The 13723-nt window shown below is 36.9% G+C and overlaps 1 protein-coding gene across 2 annotated transcripts in view; it reads left to right on the top strand.

Annotated features, from left to right (window-relative positions):
• Positions 1-13723, top strand: part of TMEM135 (transmembrane protein 135) — a 158244-nt gene that overhangs the window by 4933 nt on the left and 139588 nt on the right. For both annotated transcript variants that reach the window (XM_064409589.1, XM_064409588.1), the window contains exons 2-3: positions 5443-5570; positions 10986-11078. In XM_064409589.1, the coding sequence (XP_064265659.1) occupies positions 5443-5570; positions 10986-11078 (221 nt within the window). The remainder of the gene's footprint in view (positions 1-5442; positions 5571-10985; positions 11079-13723) is intronic.

The raw sequence follows: 13723 nt of genomic DNA, 5'->3' as shown, positions 1-13723 counted from the left end.
GCTCTGCAATATCAGTGGGAGGGACAGTGGTATGAGTACAGCATGGGCCAGGGAGCTGCAGTGCAAGGTGTGGCAGCTGGCAGGTCACTCCACAGGGAAATCTCTGTTTGGCTGGAGGCAACAACAGCAAGAACAACTCCTACTGTGCTAGTGAATTATTTAGAAAACAGTTATAGGTGGGACAGAATCACCAGCCAAAGGTCAAGCTGAAGTGTGAGTCTCACATCACTTTCCTGGCTGTATGCACATTGTGTAGGATTGGGCCAGAGGTTGTTCCCAAGGATGGATGGTGCACACTGGCTCTGCTGCGGTTGCTTCAGGTTTGCTTTGCATGCAGCTTCCCTTGGGAGAGCTGTTTGACCTGGTCCTGAGCAAAGGTGGGGAGCCAGCTAACACTAAAGTGGATCCTCTTATCTGCCAGCACAGATGGAGTTGTCATATATCATCTTTCTGAGGTGTGCAGGAAGGCTGCACTGCCCAGACTGTATTCTAAAATACACTGGAATTGCTGGGTATATTAAAATGTGATTTTTCCTTTTTGTGCTGCAAACCATTGTGTGTTTAGAAGTAGGGTGGGGAGACTAGGGAGAATGATAGTGTTACTGTGGAATATGCTTCTGGATGCCAGCTTGGATCTCTGGGTTACACTGTCAGTAATCTCTCTTCTGTGTGATCCAGCACCTAGAGTTACTGTGATGGTGGTATGTGATTGCCTTCTTTTGGATATCTGTTCGTCTTAGTACTGTGCAGTGTCCTGTGTCTCTCTGCTATGTTATGAATGACATTAGGTCATTGTCTTCTTGCCTTTAGATTCTTCTGGAAGCTGGATTAAATATGACTAAAATTAGCCTAGATGTTACTAAAGTAAGAATCTGTGACTTCTTCATTCCAGGCTGCGATCATTCCACTCTGTTCAGGTGGCTTTTGGGCCATGCTATAAAAATTCTTTCATAAATTGAAAATTTCTTGAAAAAGAATCATATAATGAATTCAGGTAAACTAAAAAATTTGTGCTCAAAGATGCAAGAGGTAACCAGGCACCTGCATCATGGTACTGTTGGAAATGAGGGCAAGTCTCAGCCTTGACTGACTGAGCCAAGATCTTGGTAAAGACACTGCAAATACTGAGAACTAGCAGGGACTGTTTATCAAGGAATAAATCTGTTCTCTTAAGTTGGTACAGCTTTACTGTAGGGTGTAAGACTTTCAGGGTAGGAGGATAATCCTTGAAAATTATGCTGAGTTAGACATTTTAAAATTATGCTGAGTTAGACTGAATGAAATTCAGTCTCCAACTCATTTCAGTAGAAGGAAAACAAATACTAAAGATAAGTTGTCATGGGATGAGAGTGATTCCAGGCTTGAAGGTAATTTAGATGTCATTCAAAGAATGTGTGAGTACTGTCTGTTTCTGTTTTTTTTAGTTGATTGGGTGATATGGAAAATTTAAAAAAATTCAGATCAAAACAACTCAACCCACTGATGGTGATCCTCATATAGCATCTCGCATGAGACAGGGCGACTCAGAGAGCAGGAGGCACACATGCTTCTTCCTCAGAGTACTGCAGGAACTGAGTTATGAAATTAAACAATGTGGAAGCCAGGTTTTTGATATGAATTAAACAATGTGGAACCCAGGTTTTGTAATCTGTGAAATCAGGAAGGGACGAGCTAAATAAGGAAGAACAAATCTGAGTGTTTCAGAGGACACATGAGAAAGAAGTTGCTTATTTGAACAAGTGTCTTTCAAAACTCAAGTGTTACCTGAGGGCATTTTGAAATTCAGTTACTCCAAAGAGCTTAAAAATAATTTTTATAAAACAAAGGAGTAATGTTGTTGTAAAATTTGTAAAAAAATTGCAAATTATTCTAAAAGAGCATATAAATAACTGAATACAATTTTGAAAGAAATCTAGCATGTATTTGTATCTCTGCCTGCCACTTGAGTAATCTGAAGTATTTTCTTAACTATTTTAAATACTGGAGATTGCTTTGCTTTTAGCATGTGACTTAATTTATGAATTTTTCCTTGGGTTTTTAATGACTTGCATCACATGGATTATATAAACCATGTGCACAGTTGTATTGCTAATCTCTAAATTTGCATTTTAAAGGTGCCTCAACATGTCAGGTAGTTGTGCTTATAAATGCTGTTGAACTCTGCTTTCCTAAGGATTTGGCTAAGTGTCTGCATATTTCTGTGCAGACATTCCATAAAAGCTTGTTATGGTGTGGTTGATTTCAGCTGGATGTTGTGAAGGAATGAGAGATGGTAGTACTTGTTTCCATTTTCCATCAGTCAGTGTAGTATGTGTTGTCTAATTTGACCAAATTTTGATGGAGGAGTCGTCCTTGAAGTCATACACTTTGTACAAACTTGGGTTTACATGGTTAAGGAGGGAGGTTGGAGGAGGGAGAGACAAAAATGTTGTATGCAGGACAGCAGAATTGGCAGAAAGCCTGTGGTGTTTTTAGCCTGCTATGTAACCTGTCCAACTGTGTGTTGGTCAGCCAATTAGTACTTTAATTAAGTCAAACCATGCTTTGTGTGCAGTGCCTCTTGTGGAATCCATAGTTCAGGGATACAGCTGAGGATTAAGGATACTGGAGGTGAAGCTGAGGTTATTGTGGTTGGATGATGAATACTTGTAGGCGTTACATGACACATCATGAAAATAATCAGGCTTGGCTGGTGCCTCAAATCGTGCTTGGGTTTGAGTCTTGTGTTCCTTTTCTGCTGGAACAGCAACTGCCTAGCTGTAATCTTGCAGTAGGCTGTGTAGCTGTGGTTTGGGGATGGCATTGGAATTGTGTATATTCTTTCCATGGTTAGGATGCAATAAATAAATTCTGATTTTTTTTAGATCCATGGGGCTTAGCATTTGTGTATAAAGACTAAATTAAAAAGAAAAAGAATATCATTGGGTAATGATATTCTGCAAACTGAAGTATCCTGAAACTGGTGGACTGATTTTTTATAATAACATTTTTTATGTTGGAGAGTCAAAATGCAGTTGTGTGAATTCTACAGTTAATGCTAGAAAATATTTTTTTGTCCCTTTATTAATACCAGGTATTTTTTTCAATGCATCTGTTAGCATCGTTATGGAGATTATTCTTTTGCCAAGGAAGTACCTACTGGATGTCTTGATGCCCTCTCCTTCTATTCTTTCTGCTATTGGCATCCACTGCTAAGTGGAAGCCTTGACCTGTGCATTTATTGTAAGAATTTGGTTTTCATCACAATGTTCTCCCAGCTGATTTGAGTGAAGTGTATCCCAGTGGGAGCCATAAATCTGACATCAGATTTCATAATCTTTCTGCACTTCAATAATACTTTTCTGAATTGTGTGGCACTGATAGGGACAATAGAATGGTATCCTGAAATATCTGGGTTTTTTTCCATGTAATCACATCACTGGTAGTAGAAGAGTAGAAGAACTCTATAGTCTGCTCTTGCCTGCTTTCAGCCCTGCACAATATTTAGCTTTGTTGATGTCTATAAAGCAGTTAGAAAATTTAAGCTTTTATAAGGTGTTGTGTGGTTTTCTTTTTTAAATTTTTTTTGTTGTTGTTGTGTGTGTGCATGGAGCTCTATTGCTCTTACACATATTTCTCTTTTAATTAATATGAGCAATTTTCTTTGCAATGGTTTGTGTGTTATTATTTCTGGCTCTTTTCTGTTTTTCATTTGGGAGTAGCATAGTAAAGAGAAGGGAAAGCAGAAATTTACATTAATATGAAACTTCCTGGAGACATTACAGAAATAAATTTTGGGATTTGATTTGACATTAATTTATAAGATACCAGTCTTTCCATGTTGCACTTCTTACACTTTGGTCTGAGGGAGCAAGGCTTCACGCTTTGGTATAAGGGCTGTGTTCTTAAAAAAATGGTTATTTTGTTACAATGTTCATGTCCTTCCTGCAATATGCTAGAAATACCTGAGTGGGTAGCAACTAGTTATCTGGCATTTAGACTACATTAAGACTTTCCTTCAGCAGAAAAATTATCTGGATTGCATTATTGCCTAATCCATTATGCTCAAAGCAGTCTTGACACTTGATTAAGTAATGTGTAAATCTGTTTTCAGAGGTCTGTTCATGCATGGATTTCTTAATCCTTAGTTCAAGCTTCATTTTGGAAGCAAGATTTTGGCAGAGCTTTCCCGTGGTTAGTTTTAGTGGAATCCTGAGCCCATCTCTGATTCTAAAACATCTACTTGCTATTCAGTGGACGATGCTTGGGAAGAATATCTCCCTCTGACAACCAAGACTTTGAGATGTGCTGGCAGTATGGATTTGACACGATAACTTTCTTCTCATCAGCACTAGCAATATGAAGCTTGCTCTGTTTGGAACTTCTCTAAGCATTGACCAAAAACTCAGTCCAGTTTTGAGAGTCTCAGGGAGATCAGTGCAGCTGAAGATAATAATGTTTGTAGAATGAAAAATTGTCTCATGGTGCACTCAAAGTGTACTTCCCTGGAGTTGTAAGAGCACACAGGTTCAAGGGACCTTAGGTGGCCCTGAGGTGCTTGAGGACTTTTCTAGTTAAGTTTCAAGGGTCTCCAGGGGTGGAGAGTCCACAATAATTTTCAGCAGCCTCCTCCACTATTCAGCCACCCTCAAATGAAAACTTTTTTTTCTTTAGGTGTAACCAGAGTTTCCCTTACTTGAGCTTGTCTGTTGCCTTTTGTATTAACCCTGAGTACCTCTGAGACAAGCGTGGTTTGCTACATCATCCTGTTAGCTAATTACAGAATTTCTGTAGACAAAATTTACTCTTTGAGTCATTAAATAAGCTACTCTTTATAATACATGGGACATACATTAAACTGAACAAAAAGAATGTTTATTCTTTAGATTGAGCCTGTTTTCTGCTATAGGCAGTTTTTTAGGTAATATACCAATTCTGTGAAATATGTCAGGAATGTGTTGTTCACCCAGCAGATGGTGAACATTTTTTGAGGACTTGCAGTTATTTAATTGAAGTAGAAAATCTTTAAAAATACATCACCACTTCACAGGCATGGTGCAAGGCACGTATTTGGATTACTTTAGTGATATTCTGACCATAATTATATGGTTGTCCAATTGTTTTAAAGATAGAACTCTGTAGATATATCAACATCTTAAAAGTTTTGATATCTGGCAGACAGTGTTTCTGACAATTATGGCCAACGTTAACAAGGTAATAAAATTCCTCCTATACTTCCTATTTCATATTGCTTGATGTATTTCCTGGTATAAATATTGTAACGGGTAGAACGAGTTCAAAGCAAATCTTTGTGGTATTGTCCATAAAGTTTAATAGTCTTTGTTTTACTACTTAAGTGGGCATGCCTCATTTTCCCTTTTTCTATTTCTTTACCATGTGCAAAAAGTGCCTAACTGAATTAATGTTTATCCTCAATTTTTTTTTTCTTCCCTTCTCCCTTAGATTGCAGCTATTCTCAGGAAACGAAAACTTGACTATTATTTGTACAAGCTGCTACCTGAGATCTTGCAGTCAACTTCCTTTCTGACAGCAAATGGGACCTTGTATATTGCTTGCTTTTGCATTCTAAGGTTGGTATATTGTCCTAAAAATGAAATGTAATAAAGCTATTTTTGTGCAACTTTTCAGTTTGTATAATAATATTTCTCTTTCTTTAACTGGCTTGTTTGTAATGCTTTGAAATAAGCTACAGAAATCATCTTGATTTCTGATTTGACCATTTGAATATGAGACTTTGCTTTTTAAAAATGACTTTTTTATCATTTTTGTAGTCTTCTAAATGAGTAAACAAGTCAAAGTATCCACTTTGCTTCTTTTTCTTTGTTTTACAGATTCAAAATACATTGTTGCAGGAAATTCAAATAAATTCTAGAGGGGAATTAAAAAGGCCTAATCTTTCTTTCCTAGAAATAATTGATGTAATTTGATATTGGTTTCTATTTTCCTCATGCAGAGTCTGTGGCAACTTTTAATTATATTGAACTTTATCCAGCCATCCAAGTTTGTACTTTTTCTTATGATCATAAATGAAGGAAATCTCAGCACAACCTCTGAGATTCTGTAAGATACAGACTTGCTCTGAAAAATGAGCATAAAAAGCACCTCTGTATTCTGTTTCCAGCATATATTTCAAGTAACTATCTGGATAGTTAAAAATTAAAAGTTGCTTTTTATTAATATGATTATGCATTTATTGTAAGAGATGCTATGCACAGAAATGTAAAGCCTAAAGTAGCTGTGGATGTTTGAAAGTTAATTCACAGCATACTCACCAGCCCCTCTAAAAGATAAACCCCTTATGCCTACTTCTAAATCTGTTTAGAGGCCTCTCAGCTTTCCTCCAAAGGTGGAGAAGAAGGCAGAGAAGAAGAGGAGCTGGCTGAGGAGCCATGGAATGCTTTTCAAGTAAATAATTCTCAGAGTTCAAAGTGAATCTATAAGTAATGAGCTCTAAAGAATATGATGTTTTCTGGCAATTTCGGTTGTGTTAATATTGATTTATCTTTATTGCTCTGAACTACAGAGTGCTGTTCCTTATTCTGCCATGTATTTGCCTGTAAATCTACAGTGTTTTATTGCAATGCTGTAGTTCAGTGTTATTCTCTAAATTAAGCTGGTAGGTTTTAAGTTGTATGGTTTTCAGTAGTTCCTCTTACAGAGGATATTAGCCATCTAGCAGATGTGTGACTGTGCCTGTGCTGGTCAGTGAAGTAGGTAAGTGTCTTACTCTGGCAGGGCATCACTTTCACCTATGTGAGCATAGCAGTTTAAGCTGTTCTGACCTCCAGAACAGCATGGCCAGATGCAGACTGGGCAATGGAAATGCTGCCTAGCCCAGGTGCCCTCCAAGTCCTCTTGAAGCATTGTTTGGGTTGATCTAGGTCAGAACCATGTAAAGGACAATTCCAATGATTAAATGTGACAGGAAACACATGTAAGTGCTTACTCTGCCATTCATACAGTTGTGCTGCACAGTATCCAGCCAACATCTGGGGAGGTGTATGTGCTTTTTCTCTTGCAAAGGGATGTCCCTGAGTAGTAAACAGCTGCAGCAGAATCCCTGCTGGCAGAGTCTCTGCACACTGCCCACCACCTGCAATTGCAGGACTTGCAACTAAAATGTTCTTGGCTAGAGTGCTGATTGAAACTGGTGAACTGATTCACTAATAGAGGCAAAACAAGTGTTTAAGGCAGCCATGGTAATGGTGCCTGTTGAAGTACATGAATGTCCAGATATAGCGAGAATTTTGCAGCTTTTCTGTCCAAAATGAAATTCAGAGTCTCAGCAACTGAGCTATTAAATTATATTTCAGAAAACAATGGATAGCATGATTGTTACTCATGTTATATATCAGAGAAGAAATGCTTTCCAAACTTGTATCCTTTGAAGAACGAATACATACCTGGTGATGATCTGCTTGGTGCATTTTCCATGTATTCCTAGGTGATAAGAACGCTTGCTAGGACTCTCAAGAAGGAAGGTCCTCTGTCTTCCAGGAATTAGTAAATGATTAAGAAGTAGTTAATATATGTGAAACAAAACAAGGCATAAAGAATTAGTTTGCATAGTAGAAAGAAGTTGCCAGTGAAGTTCCTGTTATGTCCTTTGTTTTGGAAATACCTAAGAAATCTGGAAGAGGGGCTGAACACTAGTATGAGAGATTGTGTAAGATTATTTACAGTACAGAAATCTAAAACTGACTGTCATCAATTTCAGAAAGATCTGTTGATTAAAATAACTTAGGAAATTTGATAGAGAGAAGTGCAAAGTAAAAAAGCAGCTCTGTCCTTACTCAGGGATGGGCTTTAAACTAGTTGCTATTTATCAGGAGAGTGTTTGAGGATCATTATGTGTAGGTTCTTTGAACAAGTCACTTCAGCACTTGAATATGGTCAAGGAGCTGACTGAGTAGTGTTTGGAGAAAAAAATGAGACTGCACCAGGAAGCTGAATGAGTACATGACACCTTTACAAACTGAGCTCTGTATGCCTTTATAAGAGTTTGTCCTAAGATCATAATGTTGAGAAGTCATTCACTTGAAATGTACTTAATGTCTTGTATTTAATATACTTGTCTTGCCGCTTGAGTCATATAAGCTTGCTTCTCTCACCTGCTCTTGGGTGGTTGATGGAGGATGGAAATGTGAGCCTTCAGTCTTTTATTTTTAACCAATTTGTGCCTTTTTAAATGTTTATGCTTTCTCAATGTTTTGATTGAAGTTGTATTATTCTTTGAACTTAATGCTGTGTGATACAGTGTACTTCCTTCAGTGGCCCCTGAGAGCAAGAGTAATGGTTTGTGATTATCTAGGCCAGAAAAATTTTAAACCATCAAAGAAATACCAGTACCTCTGTTTCTGCATAACTGGCCTGAGTATTTCTGGAGTTGATATGAAACCACGAAAAGAGATTGTTTCAGGCTGTGAAGATCTAGATGCTCTCCATGTGGTTCTAGATAGTGATGAGAGATGGGACGTGATAAGATTTGTAGTATAGGATATATGCTGCAGTTTTTAGATCTGTTTTTGCTTCAAAGGTGTATTGTAGCAGCAGCAGTAACTCAGAATTGTCCAGCAAGCCCTGCGCAGTTGATTATTCTTGCCCTCTTGGAGTTCTAGACCAAAGCAATGGAGTAAGGGTTTATAGCTGGACACATTAACTCATATTTACAGTATTTTCTTCATTTCAACTAGGAAAAACTACCAAAATTGAAGCTGATAAAAATACTCTCAAGGATGTAAAACTTCAGGCAAGAATGCGGAATTAAAATTATTGCAGGCATTGTTTTATACTCTTATTATTTCACAAGTGGGTAAAATTTCAAAAATATCTAAGTTCAGTGTCAGCAATGTCTTAGGCAGTGGGTAGATGTTCTTGTTTTAGAAAAGATTGCCAAGCTAACTTGACTGGCTTTCTTTTAGCTCCTATTTTTTTTTTGTGTGTGGTGAATTAGGGTCTATGTACAGGCTGCTCTGTTGGCAGAGCAGTGAGAGTGATGATCTCTGTTAAGGATGTGTGACAGTCCAGCTGGGGGTTGTAATCTCTTCCTCTGGTGAGATCCAGCAGACTACATCTGTCTGGGCTGCAGATGGAAGTGTGGGGTTCCTGTGTTGACAGGCATTGCATCTGTTAAATGAAAGGTGTGATTTTTAGGTTTATGGTTCAATTACGTGTAAAACCTCACAAAGACATGGTTCCGTTAGTCTATCAACTAGAGTAATTAAGTTTGCCCATGTACAGCTTGTAGATTGAGGAATTGAGTGCTTGGCCTGAAAGAACTCCTCGCTCTTACTCCAGTTTCTATCCATAGAACATGTGAAAATAACCATGCAAGTAATAACAAAATCTAATTTTCATTTACTTTAGTAGAAGTTTAAATGTTTCAGTTAGTGACTGTACATTTTTATTTCCACTGAACTTTATTATGTAAAATATGTTACTGTTGTTTCCGAAATCTTGTCAAACCAAACATCGAAGCATTTGTGAAAGGATTCGAAACCATGCCAAAGGAACAAATTACTGTTTCTTTCCCACAGAAAAGGCATTTGTTCTGTTACTTAGCAGGTGTGTCTGGTAGGATGTGTTCATACTTATTAAGATGCTTAAAATGACTTCCCTGAAACTTCATACAGTAATTACTTTCTGAGAGAGCCCTAATAATGAACTTTAGCTCCTGCAGCATTTGGCATTGTCATCCTGAGAAATTATCCTTTTGCAGCCGTGGGAATGAGCAGTGTGTGTAATTGCCATTACATCACTTGCTGCTGATACACTGGCTCTCTTTTCACTTACGAACATAAGCTGGCATTGCTGGCTGTAATGTTATTTTTGCAGAAGTATGAGATGAGGCTGCTCATGCCTTTGACGGCAAGAATAAGAGTTAGCTAATCAGATGGTGTTGATTACTTATCTTTGCTCTGTCTTCTGTGTCGTCAACATGAAAATTTGTCTAAGAAAGTAGCCTCTTCTACCATGTACGTGTTTGCCATTTTGTTGGTTTATTTTGTTTGCTGTGTTTTTAGAAGTGTAGACTCCATTGTAATCCTTTGTTTTCTCACTGATATTGCTTGTCATCTGAGCAGCATTGGTATAATTGAAGTATGTTTATTATCATGCTACCAAATGTCACAACTCTGACTCTTGTTTGCCTGTGTTTGGCTTGAATAAGTTTGAAAGTGCAGGTCTCCTGAGCAGACCAAGCATGGTGGGTGGCATTGTGTCTGGCATGCAGTTTGGCTTTCTTCCTTTAATAATGACCAATTTATAGAAAGATTTTCTTAGATATTGCCATTTTTGCCATTTGTGTAACTTTTTTTTAATTCTTATTGTTGAAGGAATTTTGGTAGTTGAAATTGTGTGAAGTCTAAAAGAAATCCAGATCCAGCTGCCAAAAATGAGAGCCTTCGCAGCTTAATATTACTGAAAATTCACTGTTGCTTCCACTTGTAATGTAGAGACTGATTCCTTGGCTTACTGGAAATGTGTACTTTCCTGTTTTTAGCGTCAGTGGATTGTATGTTTGGAGTGTGGCATGTATTAAAATTGTTTGATTTGATTTCTCTCTCACCTGAGTGCATTGCTGCATTCCACAAGGCAGATCTTCCTGAATATCCTACTTGTATTTGGACAAGTAGCAAAGAGATGACTGGCTATAAGGTCTTTTAGGAGATTTTTCTGTAATTAGTATCTGCAACTTTTCAAAAATATGTATTGGAAGACACTGACTTCCTGGAAGAAAAGTAGCCACTTAAATTCCTGAAAGACTTCATTAATGTATTCATTTCATTTATTTATGAAGCACTTTGGGAACACCTTGAGAATTATGCAACTGTAAAAATACAGCAATTAGTGTTTACTAGTAAGTATAGATTAATGTAAGAAGACAAAATTAATACATAGTTTGTAATTTTATAATACAGATAAAATACAATGTGGTGCATGAATGTTCCATTTATATGTAATATGTGTCTAAATTACTTTTTCAGGAAGATACTTGGAAAATTCTACTTTTGGTCTCCTGGCTTTGGTGCAGCTTTACCTGCTTCTTACATGGCTATTCTCATTGAAAGGAAAAGCAGGTAGGGTTTGTGTTTATGGATTTTCAGCTTAATATAGTAATGTTTCTTGTTTTGGTTGTTTGATGATTGACATTTGACAGTTCAGTGGCCTTATTTCAGAGTGCTGGAAATACAGTTCATCTGAAATAGTGTTGTTTTGCAACCTTAAATTTAAATCTAGAAAGCTACAGTGAAAAAACACTTTACAAGCATTCAGTTTCAAGTTTGTGGTTTGTTTTGTTTAATGAGCAGTTGCATTGCTCAGTATTGCCTGATAAAGCTTGGTTTATCAGGGCTTCCTAATGAAACTATGGTTTTGTTCTTGTTTGTTTTTTAAAATATAATTTGAGCAATGTTTGTAATTAGTCACAGAAAAGAGAATGCTGATGATTTGAATTAAGAATGGGACATTAATTAAGATGGAGGAATTATAGGATGTTGTGGAGAAAACTGTGGTTTGAAATAATTCAGGTTGGATTAAATGTAGTGGTACAGAAAGCAAAGCCTTTCACTTAAGGAGAGGTGCTGAAGTTCATCTATCAGAGGTAAGTTCATTATGAAAGTGTTATGAGGGGGAAGAAAATTCTAAGTAATCCAAGGATAGCCCAAAGCTGCCATTTGTAATGTGCCCGGGAAGATGGCAGATGAAATCCTGGCTTGGAAGTTTTTATTGTTGGAAATCCAACTCAACTTCCATTGGTAGCTTGTATAAATAGTGTCAATTACAATACTTTCTTAATTTACTGTGAAGTGAGATGCTTTAGACATCTAGTTAGTTAGTTTAATTTAAAGAAGAGAAGGTAAAAGAAGGGTAAAGGATTGCTCTTTTTAAAGATAGTGGAGGAGGTACTAGAGGTGGTGTGAATGCACTTTTGATTACTTTGGATGTCTGAAACTTCCTTAAGGAGTCATTTAAAACTAATGGCAAATATGTATCATTATGTTGTTGACTCACTGTCAGGCCCCATTCCTGAAATTCAGCTGTGGAGTAAGCAAATCCCATGCCAAGTTTTATGTATGTCAAAGTTCTATCCTTTTAAAAGAGAGCCATTGTTTTTGAAGATTTAGGATGTGTAAGAGTTTCTGGAAGTATGGGAGCACTTCTAAATCACTTTCTTTAATGTAATTATAGAGAAAATAATCATTATCAAGTTACAAAATAATCATAATCATTACCATAGAAGTTAAGTATCTTTTTCATGTCCTCTCTAGCTGACTGATTTTCATCTTGCAGTAATTACTTTTACGAGATTGATACATTTTAGTAGAACTTTATCTAGTTACTTAGACTCCTGCACTGATGTTGGTATCACAGTATCATTTTGGGGTGAGAGCAAATATATTTTCTCCCTTTTTTCAGTGGTAACACGGGCTTAACTTTTCCTACAGACTTGTTACAATGTGAGGCTTTTCTGTGCCAGACTTCTAATATTTCTAGGTAACATTAAAGAGGAAGAAATCAAGCTGGTTGTCAGTCTGTGATCTTCTTGTACCTTTCAGAATATTTGTGACTGGGGAGTTGAAACTGCTTATGAGCCCAAACCTGTACAAGGTTTTCGTATAACAGCAAAGCAACTATGAGAAAGTTGCAAAGCTACACTTTTTGAGAGTAACAAAAAAAAGTAGGCAAACAAATTTTATGTTAAATGGGTTTTTCTAGACTTGTTTGTAGTAATGTATGGAAGCTCTGACATGTTAACAGGATTCTGTTTAGGATCTGAAACTTCAAAGAAATGGAAGTTGAAATATGACTGTCATTTCCACATACTAGAAATAGTATGTGGAAATGATAGAAGTATATTGGTACAGCATGTATGCAGTGAATGATGCTTGAATACTTAATTTCTGTAGGGTTATTCCCCTTTCTGTCAGAATCCATGATGTGTGACCTAAGATATTTTGCCTAAAAATTCATATTATGTTTGATGAGTTAAAGGAAAGAAGGAAATCGTGGTATTGCAGTATAACACATAGGAAAATGTTCTTAATGAAAGAAATTGTTAAAAGATATCAAGAGGTATTTGAAAGTTAAGTTTTTTTTTTTTAATATGAAGTTATTTGGTATGTTCTCAGATGGCAACTATGTATAATGTGCAAAATGCTGCTGCTGACAGTGAAATATGACTTTCTGATTTCACATCTGTTTGTCTGTTAGCTTCTGTTACAGGCAAAATCAAATTTTAATAGACTCACAGTCCCTTAGGAAACTGATGTTTCACATGGAGACACACAGGGGCATTTTCAGTTATCTGCTGAGCAGCTTAGAACAAATTGTGAAAAATCAGGGAAGTGGGAAAAAGTCCTGATTTGAGTTCATAAACCTATCTGTAGCCCTTCAAATTGCTACTAGCAGCTGGCAGCAGCATTGAACTTAATCACTTAATCTGTTCCCAAGTGGATACCCTATTTTAAGTACCTCACTGGCATTTGCTTGCGCAGTGTCCTTGTCAGTCTTAAACTTGGGAACTGCAGGCTTATAAATCAGATTTTCTTCCAAGTGTTGCTGTTCATGTGTGCCAGTAGTATGTAATTCATATGGAAGAATGGGAAAAAGATTGATAGCTTGGCTAGGTGCATTATAATCCTGAGGAGGAGCATGTTTTCTAATGTGTTACAGAATTAGTTTGATTGTAGATTTTATCTGTGTTATATGTAATTACAGATTT

This window comes from Passer domesticus, chromosome 2 (assembly GCF_036417665.1).
Source record: "Passer domesticus isolate bPasDom1 chromosome 2, bPasDom1.hap1, whole genome shotgun sequence".
NCBI lineage: Eukaryota > Metazoa > Chordata > Aves > Passeriformes > Passeridae > Passer > Passer domesticus.
This window is presented reverse-complemented; position numbering and strand designations above follow the sequence as displayed.